This window comes from Phragmites australis, chromosome 22 (assembly GCF_958298935.1).
Source record: "Phragmites australis chromosome 22, lpPhrAust1.1, whole genome shotgun sequence".
NCBI lineage: Eukaryota > Viridiplantae > Streptophyta > Magnoliopsida > Poales > Poaceae > Phragmites > Phragmites australis.
The window spans coordinates 14943078-14962209 of NC_084942.1; the positions used below are offsets into that span (position 1 = coordinate 14943078).

The 19132-nt window shown below is 47.8% G+C and overlaps 1 protein-coding gene across 1 annotated transcript; it reads right to left on the reverse strand.

The window, feature by feature from the left end:
• Positions 1-296: 296 nt before the first annotated feature.
• Positions 297-5228, reverse strand: LOC133905073 (uncharacterized). The gene is made up of 2 exons (XM_062346782.1): positions 5057-5228; positions 297-1893 (listed from the first exon to the last, which is right to left on the reverse strand). Exons 1-2 carry the CDS (start codon positions 5119-5121, stop codon positions 630-632), a joined length of 1329 nt encoding a protein of 442 aa, XP_062202766.1. The 5' UTR covers positions 5122-5228; the 3' UTR covers positions 297-629.
• Between the last annotated feature and the right edge of the window lie 13904 nt (positions 5229-19132).

Here is a 19132-nt window from a genome sequence, read left to right on the forward strand (position 1 = left end):
TTCCAAACAAATCAATAAGCTCTTTGAAATAAAAAGAAAAAAGTTAAAACATGCAGTTTGAAAAAAGTGCAAGTTCCAAAGAAATCAAGAAATTCCCTTGTCCAATTTCAAGAAACACCTCCTAGCTAGATATGTAGGGCATAAAAACCCGACACCAAAAAGTGCAAGCTTTTGCTCCAATTTTCAAGATTTTATTAGGTCATCCTTATTGTAACCAGGCGTGTAGAATTGCTTTTCCGGGTCCTTGGTTAGTAGTCAACTAAAAGAACAAAACAAAAGGAAGATACAATTGGATGTGCACCACCACCATATTCACTGTTTTGCCAAATAATTTATAACAACGTTACATCAAATCTCCCAATCGAGAGTAGCAAATCCATGTTCTTATAGTCTGCAGAACTCATACCGACACATAATGGCAACGTCCAACAAAAAAATTGCATATCCGAACATTTTCTCACCTAAAAGAACTACGTACTCCCAAAGTCTGAAATGACATTCCTCATTATAGAAACCAAATGAGAAGACACGAACACTAGAGATCGATCAATTTTCACTTCCTTCTATTGCACATATTCAACCACCGGGCTTGCCACCACAGATTCCACCTTGGAACATTGGCGCAGCAATTATATTGGTGGAAGAGCAGCCATGCTATTGCGGTATCCAAAGACAGGACCCATGTCAAACGCGTTGCCCAATTCCTTTCCGGTATCGTCCACCTTGCCGGTGTCCATGTCGTAGCGTAGCACCCTGTCCGACGTCTTCCACCTCTGTCTCACCCCAAGGTACACCCACCGCCCACTCTCTACCCCGAGTGGTCGCACGAACCACCTCTCGTAGAACTTCGACTGCCACCCATTGCGTAGCTTCATCGAGTGGCAGCAGAACTGGAATGCGTCGCCACTCTTCTCCACAATGTCCTTCCATCCTTTCTTATGCTTTAGCTCCCAGCAGTGGGCATCATCGCCTCTTTTCACAAGGTGGTACATGGACAAGCCATCCTTGCCAATGGTTGTACACATGAGCGTGCCATTGTTGGAGGCATCGATGTTGTGGCGGTCCCGCTCATCAAACGTGGACCCTTGTAGCTTCCCGGGCATCTCAATGACTCCAGCTGCACTCCTAGTAACATCGAACCAAAGCAAATGTTGCTGGTAGTCCCAATACAGGACACCACCTGAATAGACCACCTTGTTGCATATTGGTGCAATGTTTGCGGTAACTGTAGTGTCAGGCATGGTCCACCGACCGGTGTCAGAGCAGAAAATGACGAAGTGGAACTCGACTGAAGTGTCAGTGGTGAACTCAGACGGGGATGCCTGCACAACCATGAACTTGCTGTGCGCATAGGCTGAAGATCCATCAGATGGATTGAACACGAGTCCTACTCCTACAGCCCTGCTCTTGTCTAGATGCTGAGCAGCACCAGGGATCGGCTGGGCTTGCTGCGTTGCTGGATTAGCGATGAGGATGGCATGTGGTGGAGTAGGATGGCTTATACGGTATGGAGTGTAACGGATGCAAAGAAGGCCATTCGAAGAGGAGAGGAGGTCGAGGTTCCCGTCATCTATGGCGCAACCCAGGAAGTCGAGTCCTGGCGAGGGAACACCGACGATTGCAGGTGTCAACGAGAGAACGTCAAGGGAGTACCTGCAAGGACCCTTAGGCTTGGCGGGGAGGCCGATGTGGATGAGCGCAGGGCATGACGGGCAGAGCCTCGCCTGTTCAGCAGCAAACGTGGTGTCGCTGGTGAGCTGCCTGTAACAATGCTTGGATAGAGTCTTCAAGCATGTGACCAACTTGAAAGGCAGACGTGAGAAGATGGTGTAGCATATGACTTCTTCTGGTATGTCACGGCTGGCCGCCAATCTTGATGTTCCTGGAGCCATACTGAGAAGAATACAAGTGTGAGGGAATAATTTAGTGGGCATGTATATAAGGAAAACATGTTTTTGCCTGTTTACATAAACATAATGTATTAAACAGTATGGCGAACTTAGGGTTCAAAATTTCGCCGGGTGCTCTTTTCGACCACGGGTGAAATCACTGAAATTCGCAAAATTCGGATAAAATTTTGAAAATTTAAGATAAATTGACACAAACGAAATTCAAAATTTTCAGCCAAAATTTTGCCACTGCAACAATTGAGCCCCGTTTGGATAGCATGATTCCACAAAAAAGGTAAATAATTGCGATATACGTCACAATCAGATTGTTTAAAGCTAATTTAAACTATTTCATTGTTCCTGTGCTCTACCCTCCATCTTCAATTATTAGCTCCAGAAAGTTTTGATGTACCAGTAAGGAGGCTTTTTCCAAGCCAGCAACATTAGTATGAACGAGAATTTGAACAGATAATAGCTAATTGTAAGTTCACACTCCAAAAGTGCATAAAGCCATGTGTAAAAAAATGCATGTTAATGGGCCCTGTTCATACCACGTGTAAACAAACAATTAACTCTGGAACTTGAACATGTGCTGTACTTAAAGTATCAGTTGTTTCTAAAAATAGGAGGCAGATGAATCACAATGATCTAGACTGCCTGAACATGTGATGTTGCATTCACCCACCTATTCTATTGCCTGGTATCAATGAAGCATTTCCCACCCATAAAACTTCAGTTAGCTACTATGCTACAATGCTATTCCCACGCATTTCCTTACTAAAATACAAGAATAAGAATAAAATTTCTGCAATGAAATGTGGGCCTGATGCTAGTTTCAGGATGCTAGTTCCTTGCATCTAGTGTGTAGCATCTAGACCCCTAGGTAAGTGGTAAGAGTTTCGATGATTAATGACAATCGTATCATTGTGACTAACATATGTGTTTTGAACGGTATCAAAGAAAAAGAAAAACTTAGTTCACAATGATGCTTTGATACTCTTGGTCTTTTAAGCGCTTATATGGACGATCAAAGGACATGTGCATGAAGATTAAGAATCTTCTAGTTCTAAGTGTCACAAGGAGATGAAAGACACTTAGAGTAGTATAGGTTCTATTTCTTTTTAGTCTTTTGACCGTACTATAAAGGGGGTTAAGAGTTTTAGCTTGACCTAGGTGAGTGTAGACATAGTTGATGCACACTTGTGAAGTTCTAGAGCTAGGTAGCTCATACAAGCTTTTGGTTGAGTGTCCAAGAAGTTAGAACTCAAGATTGTTTGAATTGGATGAATTCAACGAAAATTCAACACACCGGATGATCCTCTGTATGAAGAGTGTACTCACCGGAGTTTATTTTGGTCGAGGATAGCAAAGTTCTTTAGCTTGGTCAGGTTGGTCCGGCACCAAAATTGTTGTCAGCACCGGAGTAATTTTCTAAGAGTTCTGAGTTGAAAAATTGTTGAAATCCACACCGGATGGTCCGGCGTTCGAGTGGTGAGATCGCCGGAGCAATCTTTGCAGTGCAGTCTCGGCGTGATTCTACACACCGGATGGTCTGGCGTACTGAAGAGTATTCGCCGGAGTTTCTTTTACACAGAGAGAGTCGGCGTATATGCACCGGATGGTCCGGCGTATGGTAGGCCGGATGATTTTATACAAAAAGGTTGCAAACGATCATCTGGCCGATTTCAATTCGCCGAATGATCCGGCGTTAGTCCGGATGAAACACCGGAGCTTTAACGGCTAATGGAACAGTTAACGGCTATTCTGTCAGAGTATTAGCACCGGATATTTCGGTGTGGAGAGAGTTATTCACACCGGACCTTCCGACGTTAAGAAAAATTCTGAGTTGTTAGGCAACGGCTAATTCTTGGTCCTTAGCCTATAAATACCTATTCATTTGGTCTCATATGATGCTCTTGCAACCCTGTAGCAGCTCATACACTTGGTGTGTCATTTAGAAGCAAGAGAGAGCACTTGTGTTAATTCCAAGTTCTTAGTTGAAGATTAAGGACATCTTTAGTGCTTGGAGAGTAACAAGTGTGCATCTAGCTGTTGTCTAGGTTTGGTCTTTGTCAAGTGAAGTTTGAAGCTTGTTACTCTTGGTGGTTGGCAACACCTAGACGGTCTTGGTGATCGGAGGTGTTCTCGGTGAGCTCTTGGAGGACTTGTGGGAGCCCCGGGAAGAGATGATGTACTTGGTTTGATGCCCGTCAATCCGGAGATGGAGAAGGGGCAATCAAGAGGGAGCACTTGAGTCTTGGTGACTCAAGGGGGAGCTACATCCTTGGTGGATGCTCCAACGAGGACTAGGGGGAAGTGCCAACTTCTCGAAACCTCGGAAAAAAATTGGTGTTCTCTTCTCCAACTATTTACATTCCCACAATTTACTTTGAGTATCTTTGTTCTTGCAAGTCTTTCTTTACCGCTCTCTCTCTTAGTTATCTTGCTTGTTTAGTTGCCTTGTCCTAGTTTAAATCACGTAGTTGCATTTCCTTTTATATAGGCTAAGGTTGTTATTTGTTTTAGAAAGCGATAGAAGTTTTAATTAGCGCCCAATTCACCCCCCCCCCCTCTTGGGCCATTCGAGCCTTTCATAGTGTAGCAGCAAAAATGTTAATCTGTACTCGCTAAAGTTTACTTACATGGAATGCTTCAACCAAACTTCGGCATCTAGTGTGACATTACTAGTCTATTGCTGAATGCTGCTGAACAAGTCATAAGTTTCAGTTTTATCTTTTGCTTCTAGCTCTGAAGATAAAAGGTTGCGCAAACTGTTTAGTTTTTAACCTACATTAGCTTTATCTGTCTCATTTTTAGATGACGGAAAAGGCATTCTGGCCTCTGCATCGTGGCATATAGCCAAGCCTTCTCCGTCTCAACTTGGTATGTATTGTTACTTTAGTAAAAACATTGAACGAATTGAATGTGCATGACATATCAATCAGAAAACTTTTTAGACCCAAAGATAGCATATATGGATCTGTAGAGAACATCTCAAGAACAAGCTCTTCTCTGATGGATAAATTGTGAGTTTGTGATCCAGCCAAGCCAAGTCAAGGGATGTGGATGAAACCAATTGAACCAAAATCCTCACCACAAAGCAAGAAATGTTGGCTCCAATACCAGAAGCATACACAAATACTTGTGGCCGGACGAGTACGGAGTACCTAGTTCTAGGAGAAAGTGACGACATCCTGTCGTGGCGCGCACCGCCGCGCCGCCATGCTGGCATGCTTGGCGCGGCTCAAGCTCCTCACTGCTGCACATGGTCTAGATACCGCCACCGTCGCTCGAGTGGGAATGGACGAGTGAGGTTTGGCCGCTCGGGTGGGGAATCAAGAGGATGAGGTGAGAGAAAAAATAAATTATTTAAAAACCGGCTATATTTTAGGGAGCTAGGGTTATATTTGCAATGGGCTTGGGCTGCTTATTTAATCGGGACTCGGTCCATTTTAACTGGGTCGAAATTTTTTGACTGGAATGGGTCAAGTTCGGTATGGGCCAAAATTAGAGAAATTCATGAAATTTCGGCGAATTTTTCCCCCTAGACAGCATAACCAAATATGCTATTTTAATGCTTGAAGTGAGTTGTTTCATGAATCATTATTGATTATCCTTGATGCAACAATGACTGTAATTAGCAAGTGCCGCAGATTGTTATTTGTACTAGTAAGAACATTACGCAACAATGGCTGTAATTAGTAAGTCTGGCATAGCCTAGAATCAGCAATACTATTAATATGAAATGCATATCACGTGTACTAGTAAGAACATTATGCATTTTTATTTATTGAAATATGTTCTTCACTTTACCATATCAATGGTAGATTAAAACTATTTCATTGTAATGTAATGGCCCCTGTGTTCTACATAGGAATGTCAGCGCCAAAGGAAAAGTTTTGGTAACGTGAGGCGACTATTGTGACCTCATCAATGCCATTTCCGACCAAAATCAACCAGATGTAGAAACGAAAACAAATCCCGTGATGGTTGTAATACTACTTCTACAACCAATATTTAAAAAATGGGATAAGAAAGGAAAAAATTAAAGTAACAACGGAGTTTCGCTCACCTTCCTATCTCCTTTGGTGTCGTGCAGTGAATTTAGGGTTGGGAAAACCCACCAATCTTAGATTGATGCAAGGTGGCGGCGGCGACTTGATGCCTACACTGATGCCACCTTAGTCGCAGGAGTGGAGGAGGGTTTTGAGTAGCAGATGAGAAAAGGTTTTTGGAGGTATCGGTTGGTGATGACAGATCCAAAAATGGTAGATTATGCTGACAGCGCAAGGCGGAGCACGTGAAAGTGGTTGGCGATGGCAGATCCAACAATGGTAGATCAGGCTGACAGCGCAAAGAGGGGCACACTAAAGTGGTTGGCGATGATAGATCCAACAATGGTAGATCTGGCTGATAGTGCAAGGCGGGGCGTGCAAAAGTGGTTTGCAATGATAGATCCAACAATGGTAGATCTGGCCGATAGCGCAAGGCCGAGTGCAAAAGTGGTTGGCGATGATAGATCCAACAATGGTAGATCTGGATGAAAGCGCAAGGCCCGCCCAAAAATGGTTGGCGATGGCAGATCCAACAATGGTAGATCTGGATGACAGTACAAGGTGAAGCGCGAAAGTGGTTGGCGATGATAGATCCAACAATGGTAAATCTGGCTGATAGCGCAAGGTGGGGTGTGCAAAAGTGGTTGGCAATAGATCCAACAATGGTAGATCGGGCTGACCATGCAAGGCGGCGTGCGGAGGTGGTTGGCGATGACAGATCCAACAATGGTATATCTGGCTTACAGTGCAAGGTGGGGTGCACAAAAGTTGTTGGTGATGATAGATCCGACACTGGTATATTAGGCTGTCAGAACAAGGGGGCGCGCGAAAGTGGTTGGTGATGACAGATCCAACCACTACTACAAAATTGGCCATATATGACAGTCCATCATTGCTGGTACTTAATGGGCCGGCAGTGATGGGGCATCACTGACGGTTTATAAGCCATACGTGAAGAATGAGCTAATGTGGCTTATGAACCGGTAGTGATGAAGGGCGTCACAGTCGGCTAATGGCTTGAGACTGTAGTGATGCCTTCTTGTAGCTTCACTACCGGGTGAGGACACCGGCCGGCAGTGACACCTGGACTATCACTGTCAGTTGTAGCCACGAACTGATAGTGATAGTTCGTCAAGTATCACTGTCGGTTCGTGTGAAACTTGACTATTACTACCGGTTCTAGCCACGAACTGGAAGTGATAGTATCACTACCGGTTCTAGCCACGAATTGGCAGTGATAGTATCTCTACCGGTTCTAGCTACGAACTGGCAGTGATAGTATCGCTACCGGTTCGTAATGGATGACAACTTGTCTTAAAGAATTCATAATTTTTTCATACGAAGTCGGATGAGGACAAACTTTATATTATAGCTCTCAATTACATCTACAACTTTGTAGTTAAAAACTTTTGCAATTGAAGTTATTTAGATGTCAAAACAATCGTTTAAAGTTTCAGACAGAAGAGATAAAAAAGATTGCATATGCTATTGTTATCACTAGTACTTATGTAGTGGGATGATAAGGACATATCGTGCGAGCTGAGAGGTTTTGGGTTCGAGTCCCACGAACTACATATGCACGTATTTCACGTGACTTGTGACTTGTGACGGTGCAGGGTTCCTCGTGTGCAAATTTTTTTTCCGCTTTTTTCAGGCCAAAAAATACCAATTCGGGGATGGACTATCACAGTTGGCTGAAACCTTCAGCTAGCAGTAATAACCCCTTCACTGCCGATCCCTGGGATAGTCGGGGACTAACACTGCCTGTTGCTCATTGCTCCAAAACCGGTAGTGAAGGTGGTTTTAGAGCCGGTAGTGAAGCCCATTTCTGTAGTAGTGAATAATGGTAGATCTGGTTGACAGCATAAGGCATGGCACACAAAAATGGTTGGCGATGATAGCTCCAACAATGTAGATCAGGCTGATTTAGCGCAAATCGGAGCACCCAAGTGGTTAGCGATGACAGATCCAACAATGGGATCTAGCTGATGGTGCAAGGCGGAGCGCAAAAGTGGTTGGTGACGGCAGATCTAACAATAGTAGATTTGGCTGACAGCGCAAGGTGGGGCGCACAAAAGTGGTTGGTGATGACAAATCCAACAATGATAGATCTGGCTGATAGTGCAAGACAGGGCGCACAAAAATGGTTGGCGATGACATGCCCGTTTTTCCCCTCCCTGTTTGATTCTAACATTCTCTCTGTCCCTCACTGCCATGTAGGCCCAACTTGTCATCTCCTTCCTCCTCCCCGAAATCTCCTCCTTCCTTTTCTCTACCGCGTCGGTTGCACGATTCAATTCCCCTCAATCTTGCATGCATCAATGCGATTGATTGGCGTGTGGCACAACAGATGGAAACAGGTGACCGCAATATGCAGGTGCATCAATTTGCGAAGGAAAGACGACAATAATAGAGGAAACCGAGCCCTAAACCTCCGCCTACCATTAATCCCTGCCAGGCAATTCGAATCCCCATCCTCCCTCTACAAAACCCGAATTCCACCCCGGGGTGAGGCTCCTTTCGGTCCACCGCATGCAACAACCCAAAACCCATCGAGTACCCTCACGCTGTTGCCAGACTTCTTCCGCACCCTGCCGTTGTCATCGTGCTGCTCTAGCCCTCCCTGACGCCGACCGAGCCTTCACCCATGTTCGCTAGCCGCACCTCGATGTCCTCAACCACTTTCCTTCAAATTTTGGCCACCGCAACGGAGTTCCTGAAGCCGTTGAACCTTCGCCGTTGAAGCCCGCAATCGCCGTGTCTCTTCGGTCTTCCCTGACTCCCGCAACCCCGACAAATGAGTTCGCCACCTTCATCTAGTCAAGCTCTGCCTTTTGTCGTCGCTTCCCAAGCACCACAGAGCCGTCTCCACCCTTCTCCAGCCGTCTTCTGCTGTGCGAGCTCGCCGTCATCGCCGTCTTGCACTAGAGTTGAGGTAGCCCATCTCCCCACCGTCGGATCTCGAGCATTTAGCTAGGATTAGATGCTAGATACCATCGGATCGAGTTTGAACGCATGTGGTTTAATTAGTCTTCGACTGAGTTAGCGAGTCTAGTCAGCACGTGTTGGTGATATGGGATCCGGGGGTTCCCGAGTCCCGAGACCAAGACAGCGTGGTACCACATGGCGCCTTCCGTCGGGGACCACCTCCCCGAGGACCCTAGGGAAGCACAGTCCGGGAGTGGGTGCTCGGGGTCAAGAACAGTTGGTCCCTGAACACCCAGAGAGCCCCGAGCACCTAGCAAGCCCCATGCCGGTGGACCCCGCAGGGACTCCATGATGAGGTGTCGGTCGGTGGGAGGCCCGATGCCGCATTTAATGGGGAGCATGGACGGTCACATCCAACCACTCCCCCACGCCTGCCGTTTTGAATACGTCAGTCCCTGCCACCGCCTGGCAGGAAGGCGTGGGCACAATTAATACGGCAGGTCCCATCACATGTCCCCTCGTGGGGCCCATCAAGAAAGATGGCTTGAAGATATCTTCGATAGGCTTGAGGCTTATTGCCCTGTTACATCAGACCGTGTTAGACCTACTCTGACCAAATGGGCATGAGAGAGTACTCAGAAGCTGGCCGGTGGGCGCCCGTGCGCCTGCTAAATCTGGAACACGAACACCGATGGAACCGTCCGAGGGATGTATTTTCAACCCTCTGTAACATCAACTGTAGACCAATGATGGTCACTTTCCATTTATTGTTTACAGGAACTTGTGCCCTCGTTCTGGGCATTCCCTGAATGGCCTCCCCTCCGGTAAATAAAAAAGGGGGATCACTTTGTAAAGGAGGGGAACACAAAAAAGGAAAAAAGAGGGAGACAAAAGGAGAGGAGCATTGACAACATACTGGACACATAGGAGTAGGGTATTACGCCTCCATGCGGCCTGAACCTGTCTAAATTCTTGGTGCATTCATTTCTACTAGCTGACGATCCATCCTACCTAAGTCCCACTTGCATTAATCTCGCGTACGAGGTAGTTCCATGACCAGCCCCCTGGCTGAATCTCAAAGGGGGTCCCTCAGGATCTCTGCTTGTGGTGTTCATCCACCGATAGCTAGCGCACCAGGTAGGGGGTTGTATCCCTGAATCCACCTCGTTCTGTGTAGAAAAAATGGCGGGTGGACATCGTTGTCAGCGCGTTGATTCGGACTCGTACAAGAAGATGGAAAACGTGGCCCAAGGGGCCCTGGCTCCTGCTCATCTTCAGCGGCATCAACAGCCAGCTCATACGGCACCTCCTTGCATCAGGGACAATGGCACTGGGCCCGGTAGGGCCGTGACCGCTGTGGGCGAGCCGCCGAACCCACAGCAAGCAGCGATTGTTGCTGCCGCAAGATCGGCATCCGGACAACGCCGAGCGCCGATACGGCGCAAACTCAACTTTGGCGATGTCAGCCCTGGGAGTGCCCTTCTTGCGGCGCAAGCACTCCTTAGGCACCCGCCTGCCCAGGCAGCGGGAGAAAAGCCAGAGGGCCGTTGGCTACAAAAGGTAGCCGACTTGGTGGGCACGGCTCTTCAGCGAGTACTTGCCTAGAGTTCCCGTACCACCTCCCTCTACGGTACAGCTAAGGCTGAAGCATCTTCGGGTGACGGTAGAGCCGGCCTGGGGGGCTCCAAATGAAGTGCCGCTCCCCTGAACACGGCGGGAGCTCAAGACCTCCGCTTGCACATTAATAAGCGGAGGGCTAGCGAGGATGCGCATGTCACCGTCGAGCGCCGCCGGGAGTCCCGTCGCGACGCTAAGGCGGTGGAGGACCAAGCCTCCTCTATGCCGGCCCACGACCGCTGGGGTTCCCCGGTGCGCCAGCGTTCACCCCCCAGGGTCACAGCCGGCGCCGAGGTATACGGCACAGGCTGTCGAGCGTTCACCGGTGAGCTCTGCCGGGTCAACTGGCCCACAAAGTTCCGGCCCGAACTACCGGAGAAGTACGATGGTTCCATCGACCCCGTCGAGTTCCTCCAGATCTACACCACTGTCGTCCAAGCGGCGGGCGGGAATGAAAAGGTGATGGCAAATTACTTTCACGTGGCCCTGAGGGGCTCTGCCCGCTCTTGGCTCATGAACTTACCCCCAGGCTCTATTTGCTCCTGGGTTTATCTATGCCACCAGTTTGTGGCAAACTTTCAAAGCACCTTCGTGCGCCCTGGCTTGGAGTGCGACCTCCATGTCGTCAAGCAATGGGAGGGAGAGACGCTGAGGCGGTTCATACAACGCTTTAGCTAGGTCCGCATTACCATCCCGCGGATCAGCCCCACGCTATCATCGTCGCCTTCCCACAGGGCGTCCGCGACGAGCGGATCCTCGAGAAGCTAGGCACACACGAGGAGGTTTTTGCGCTGGCCGACAAGTGCGCCAAGGCGGCGGAAGCTCGGGCGTGGCACGGTCCGCGCCCTGAGCAACCCGCAGCCGACGAAACAGGTCCTTCCCGCTTTGATAAGTGGAAAAAGAAGAGGAGGAAAAAACGCGACGCTGCCCTTGTCCTGCCGACGGAAGGCGCCGCACGCAGGCCGGCACGCCGGGCGGCTAGAGCGAATAAGCCCGCTCCCGCAAGGCCAGAGGCAGGAAAATAGTGCTAAATCCACCAGACTGACTGGCACGACCTCACCAAGTACCGATCGATGAAGGGTCTCACGGAGCGGCGCCAGAAGGAGCGCGAGGAGTGCCGCAAGAGTGACGACGACAAGAGCCCAAGCACACCGTTGCCTTCATCGATGGGGGCGCGTACACGCCCTCCTCTCGCCGCTATGTCAAAACAATGCGGCGTTGAGGTGTCCTCGGCAACCCCGAGCGCGGCGGCCACAAGGCCTCTCAAGTGGTCGGAGACCCCAATCACCTTTAGTCAGGCAGACCACCCTGTGAGTACTGCGGGGGTGGGGCGACTGCCTCTGGTGGTATCCCCCACCATCTGCAATGTAAAGGTCAGTCGAGTTCTAATCGACAGGGGTGCAGGCCTGAACCTCCTGTCCCAAGAGGCATTCAAAAAGCTACAGGTGCCTCCGAAGCGTTTGAAGCCGTCCCTCCCTTTCTATGGGGTGACACCGGGGTACACCCTCCCCCTCGAGCAAGTTGAGTTGCCCGTCACCTTCGGGAGCCGGGACAACTTCCGGATGGAGAATGTGGTCTTCGACGTTGCGGAGGTCCCTCTCCCCTACAATGCGATCCTCAGGGGCCCGGCGCTCGCCAGGTTTATGGTGGCAACACACTACGCCTACCTCACTGTGAAGATGTCAGACCCGGCCGGCCCCATCTCCGTGCCCGCCGAAACCGGCAGCGCCGTCTCCTGCGTTGAGCAACTGTACTTGGCCTTGGCCTCCATCCGCGCCGAGGTCGAAGGACACCCGGGGGGTCCAGGACCCTCTTCTTCCAAGTCACGACTCGTCGCCGATGCCTCCGTCCCCACTAAGGAGGTCGCGTTGGGCGAAAACCCGTCTAAGGTCACCAGAATCGATGGTGACTTGGACGCCAAATAGGAAAGCGCGCTCGTCACCTTCCTCCGGGCTAACGCTGACGTGTTTGCATGGTAGCCGTCGGATATGCCCGAGATCCCTAGGGAGGTGATCGAGCACCACCTTGCTGTGCGCCCAAACGCATGGCCCGTGAGGCAGAAGGTTCGCCGACAGGCACCTGAGCTCCAGGAGTTCATTTGGGAGCAAGTTGACAAGCTCCTTGACATCGGCTTCATCCGAGAAGTCTTTCACCCGGAGTGGCTGGCAAACCCCGTCGTCGTCCCAAAGGCCAACGGCAGGCTGAGAATGTGCGTCGACTACACTAACCTTAATAAGGCATGCCCAAAAGACCCTTTCCCTCTGCCTCGCATAGACCAGATTGTTGACTCCACTGCGGGGTGCAATCTTTTGAGTTTTCTTGATGCAAACTTGGGCTATCACCAAATTCGCATGGCTAAGCAAGATGAAGAAAAAACTTCTTTTATTTCCCCTGTGGGGACTTATTGCTATATGTCTATGCCTTTTGGCTTGCGTATCGCTGGATCTTCATTCCAGCGAGCCGTCCGTATTACCCTTAACACGCAGGTTGGTCACAACATCGAAGCGTATATCGACGACATTGTGGTCAAGTCCCGGGAATGGGCCACCAGGCCGAGATGTTCAACAGTCTCCGCAGCACGCGCCTGAAGCTCAATACCGAGAAGTGCGTATTCGAGGTACCTGCTGGCAAACTCCTCGGCTTCTTGGTCTCCAGTTGTGGAATGGAGGCCAATCCCGAGAATGATGAGGACATCACTCTTTCGGATACACACACACCGAGTATTCCTCCAACAATAGGTCCATTGACACGAGCTCGTGCACGTCAACTAAATCATGAGGTGAGCTCGTTCCTTAGTGTTCCTTTATATTTTGATGAGGATGGGATGCTACTGAATAATTGTGATGTATTGTTACTTAGGAACACGGGAGAAGAACAGCAAGGGCGCCCAAGCCAAGGTGGAGGTCCAATCCAGTTCGAGTCCGTTTCGGAGTCCAGGACCAGTCTGCACTAAAATCGTCGCCCAGGATGCATACGGACTCCGTTTTTGACGTTCTATAGATGGTTGGAAAGCTAAGGAGATAAGCTTTCCAACGGAACTGGTCCCATGTCCAAATTCTTTGAACTGGTCCCATGTCCAAATTCTTTCTGAGTCAACAGGAATCGTCGAAACAAGGCGACGTCCAGAATCTGTCAGGGTGTTGCGCCACCATGTTTTGGGCCGATGGGCCGTGTAACGTGTTGGAGTCCATTAGGGACAAGTCCAGGGGGTCCTTGGCCAACCCTAGTCTTTTATATACAGTAGCCGCCGCCCTAATTAGGGTTGGGTTTTGCTTAGATATTGATCTACACACAGTTGTGAGATTTTCGCTCTTGTTCCGGACCGACTAGGCCACCGCAAGTGTTTGTGGAACCCCGACTTCGAGTGCTTGAATTCAATTTGCAATATTTCAGATTGCATCTTCTACGTTCTTGCTTGTGTTCTCGGTACGCTTGCAGGGATTGAGCCTTCTTGGCGAGGTCAACCGCGCGACACGGTTGATAACCATCGGAGCTGTGGTGTAGTGATTGCAAGGGAGACGATCTGTTCGGGTCGAAGCCTTTGGATCATCAACGTCGAGTTCTCCACCCACCGACTTATCGCTACCTATCGGAAGATCAGGCCAACATTACTTATCAACTGGTATCAGATTTTCCGGTTGCCCGTTAGGTAATTTCGTTTTCCTCTTTAGATTAGTCTGTTTTTCATTACCTAGAGTCCAGAAAAAGCCAAAAAAATTCTGTCAATTTCCACTGCCCTAGAACCCTTTGTAACTTTGCAATTTTTGTTTTCAGTTGCGCGTTGTTGAGTTTGTGTCCGTGGTCGAGTCTTGTTGCTGGTTTTAGAGTTGTGGTCTTGGTTTTTAGTCAACACTCCATGATGTTTTGATTACACCGCTATCCCATCGCCACCATCCCCACCAACAAGTCGAGCCACCACATTACTCGATTTGCCACCGCGAGCCGCCTTGTGTTACTTTCCGCCACGCCAACCCTAGATAGGTCACAAGCCGCCTTGTATCAATTGCCCTGCCACTGCTGCCATCCTTGTTCATCTCGCAATCCTATTGCTTGCAATACCTTAAAGAGGTCAATTTCTGCAAGAGTTGCTTGAAAAAAAAACCTAACTCGACAGGGGTTCAGTAAAACGGCCATAACTTTCTCATACGGACTCGGAATCAGGAAAAAAAAATTTCACGGACATTTACAGAAAAAGTTACATCCGTTGCTCCCCCACTTCACCGGGTTCCGCTGAAATTTTTTTCCCAAATTCGGCTCGGAAGATTGAGTATTCGAGCCGCGAAGTTTTCGCACGCTTTTCAGAGAACGTGCTTGATTTTCTATAGGCCACATTTTGCATCCGTTTGAGCTGAAAATTTCTGTGGTTGTTGCTTGTGTGCTCCTAGTTCAGAAAAAAAATATCAGAAAAATACGAAAAAAAAATTCGTGATTCCTACTAGTGCTAAAAGACAAAAAAGAGGAGCACAGAGAACACCCAGATCATTGTGCTATTTACTGTGTCTTTCTCTGATCATCCTTTTTAGCTTTGTTTCAGCTGTTGTGCTAGGACTAGGGACACGTGATAGACCAGCAACTGTGATTCATACTTTGGACACTTATTTAGCTTTGCTCATCTGATTACAGTTATTGCTAATCCTTGCTACCATATTGTGCCTTCCAAGCTCCACCTCCTTTGATCCGAACAGGTTCACTCTTGCAATCATCCCACGCTTCCACGGTTGTTCCTCCCTGCTGCGTTGGTAAGAACATTTGTAAGAGCGTGGTAAGACGCTTGAGTGTGTGTGATTCCACCTTCCACAACCTAGTAGTTGATAGGGATAATATTTGTTGTCCTTTGTTTTCTACTAACCATGTTAGGTGATGGCTCTCCATTGGATTTTAAGGATTGTGTGTCTAAGGAAGAACTCAACAAAGCCTTGCAGGATCATACTAGGCTATTGACAGACATTAGAACAAGCATTGCTAACCTCGTCACGCGAGTCAACGACCTTGAGTTGCGACAACCACCACAGGATGATGACCATTCACATGATGATGACCATTCACATGATGATGATGATGATACTAATAATGGTGACCAAGAAGATGGTGAGGTTTTTGTTGGGCAAGATGCGCGTGTTGAGCAACGTCCTCATGCTGAACAATTACATCGTGGACAACAACAACGTCGTCAAGGTAATGGAGGTAATAATGTTAATCGCAACGGTTGCAATGATCCTTATTCTAAGATTAAGTTTTCAATGCCTCCTTTTGATGGTGCATATGATGCTGATGCTTATTTGAATTGAGAAATGACGGTTGATCAAAAGTATAGTTCTCATATGGTTCCTGAAATGCATAGAGTTAGACTAGCCACTTGTGAGTTCACGAATTATGCTATTATTTGGTGGAATGGTCTAGTTTCTAGTGGCTTAGAACCTGAATCATGGCCTAGACTAAAGCGTGTCATGCGCAATAGATTTATTCCTCCTGATTATACACGTGAATTGAAAAAGAAATTGCAGCGCTTAAATCAAGGTTCTAAATCTGTGCATGATTACTATCAAGAGCTTCAAATTGCTATGCTTCGTTGTAGTATACAAGAGGATGATGAGGATACCATGATTCGTTTTTACTCCGGGTTGAGACGTGAAATTCAGGACCTCATTCAGGAGGCAAGATTTTGGCGCCCTTCGTTCAACGCTCACCGACGGCCGCCTCCTGCCCTTGGCTTTTTCAGGGGTGGGAAATGTGCTGGAAGTGGCTAGAGTCAAGGTACACTGAAGGCTGAGAGAGGCTCCCAATGCTCAAGAATTGCGAAGGCAAGAATGGCGATGAAGGAAGGCGACGGTCCGTTGCCTCTCCCCTTTTTATGACTGGGAGTTCAAACACCTTATTCCTCGACGCAGTGAGCGAGGCACGTTTTCCTTGGTCCGCGCGGAAGCCTGGGCGTCTCCCGCTTCATCATCCCCTTCCTCGAAAGTCGAAATGGCACTCGCCCTTTCGGCTCCTCCTTGGGTTATACCAAGAGCTTGGGCCCAAAAATTGCAAGGCCCGCAAAGATTTCGGCACCGGGCGACAAAAAGCAATGTGGCACCAATGCTGCGATCGGCCTCGAAGAAATAGGGCCCCAGCCTCAGTCTCTAGTCCATCGCCTGCCGGTGGGCCCGAGGGCTGCTGTCGGTGATATGGGATCCGGGGGTTCCCGAGTCCCAAGGCCAGGACAGCGCGGTACCACATGGCGCCTTCTGTCAGGGACCACCTCCCCGAGGACCCGAGGGAAGCACGGTCCGGGAGTGGGTGCTCGGGGTCAAGAACAGTTGGTCCCAGAGCACCCGGCAAGCCCCATGCCGGTGGACCCTGCAGGGACTCAACGATGAGGTGTCGGTTGGTGGGAGGCCCGATGCCGTATTTAATGGGGAGCGTGGACGGTCACATCCAACCACTCTCCCCCAGGCCTGTCGTTCTGAATACGTCAGTCCCTGCCGCCGCCTGGCAGGAAGGCGTGGGCACAATTAATATGGCAGGTCCCATCGCATGTCCCCTCACGGGGCCCATGAAGAAAGACGGCTTGAAGATATCTTCGATGGGCTTGAGGCTTATCGCCCTGTTACATCAGACTGCATTAGACCTACTCTGACCAAACGGGCATGAGAGAGTACTCAGAAGCTGGCCGGTGGGCGCCCCTACGCCTACTAAAGCTAGAATGCGAAGACCGATGGAACCGTCTGAGGGATATATTTTCAACCCTCTGTAACATCAACTGTAGACCAATGATAGTCACTTTCCATTTATTGTTTACGGGAACTTGTGCCCTCGTTCTGGGCATTCCCTAAATAGCCTCCCCACTCTCGGTAGATAAAAGGGGGGAGCACTTTGTAAAGGAGGGGAACAAAAAAAAAGGAAAAAAGAGGGAGACGAAAGGAGAGGAGCATTGACAACATACTGGACACACATGAGTAGGGTATTACGTCTCCGCGCGGCCTGAACCTGTTTAAATTCTTGGTGCATTCATTTCTACTAGCTGACGATCCATCCTGCCTAAGTCCCACTCGTATTAATCTCGCGTACGAGGTAGTTCTAGGACCAGCCCCCCGGTCGAATCTCAAAGGGGTCCCTTAGGATCCCTGCTCGCGGTGTTCATCCACTGACAGCGCGTCTCACCGAATCAGCCCAATGATGTTAACATTGCACAGTAATTTGATTTTCCTTTAGAGAAATAATTCACTAAATAGAATAATGGTGAAAATAGGTTTCCTTTTAATAATTTTTTTTCAGAAAATAGAAAATAATTTAGATAGATGTTTTAATATATTTTTAGCCCTATTTTTATTTCAATAAATGTTATTTAATGTTTTCCTAGTGTAAAAATTAATGTAAAATGTTAGAATAAATGTTTTATTTTGGAAAATAGTTTACAAAATATAGATTAATTATGATAATGTTTAAAAATGTTTTCTTTGATAAAATAAATTCTTTTAATATGTTTTATTGCATATAAAATTAGTTTTAATTCTAGAAAAATGCAAATAAATTATATAAAATTGTTTTAATGAATTTATGCTATAAAATAATTTGGAAAATTTTAAATAAATGTTTTAGGTCTTTTAAAAATTATTTTTAACTCTAGAAAAATAGTTTTCATCATTTTTAGTGATTTAAAAATTCATTTAGCTGTAGTTTTTGCGTCGTTTCTCCGATTTGGGCAGTTCTTGTGCCCGAATCATCCTAAATTTGTGCTCTATCTTGTTCTATTGTTTGTCTACTTTGTTTAGTGGTTGTTCTATTGTTGTTTGTTTTGTTCGCGTGCAGAGGAGTTTGTCCCGGAGGCGTTCAGCAACATCTAGGAGTAAGACTTTGGTGACTTTTAGTAGCACTTTGAAGAAGGCAAGTGTCCTTAAACATTTTGCACCTACTTTTGCAAAGTTTTGTTTTTCAAATCACATGGTTAGGGTTTACTAGCATTTCCCCAATATTCCTTGTAGCCGTAGTTTTAGTTATAGTTTTATTGGTAGATCTTGCTTAGTGTTTCTTACTCATGGGGAGCATAGGCAAATGATGTTTTTGTTTAATAATGTGGGTAATGATGATAACTTTGGTAAAAATGCTTATACATGGAAAGTAGGGTTTGGGCAAGTTTGGCATGTTGGTTGGCCTGTGGATGTGTTCCACGCAAAATTGTGGGATTTTTGGATAATTGGTTATTACCCTGCTTTGGATGATGGCGGTCTTCCCAAGACCATGTTAAGGACCAATTTGTGGAGTGATCACCCATTAAAATAGCATAACCAAAAGCCTAGTATGGGACGGGTCCAGATGAGTAATTTGTTATTATCTCAGTATGGTGAAGATCATTTAGTGGTACGAGGATGAAAGAGTGTACTTCCTGGATCCTAAGGCACAAGAGGGGGCTTCTGGAGTGGAGGGCATACTCCCACGATGGTGGAACCTCAGCGGGTCGACACGTGCTGATAGAGGCAATGGAAAGGCTTTGCAGTGGATTCCTAGTGCACACATTGGAAGTGTGTAAGAGTCATCCGTCAGCCAATGGGTGCTTAGCAAAACAGGAAGACACGTCTTGTGTGTAAAGTGTATGACCTCTGCAGAATGAAAATTGATATATCAGCCATGCTCATGGTCATGAGCGGCATGGACTCCTCACAG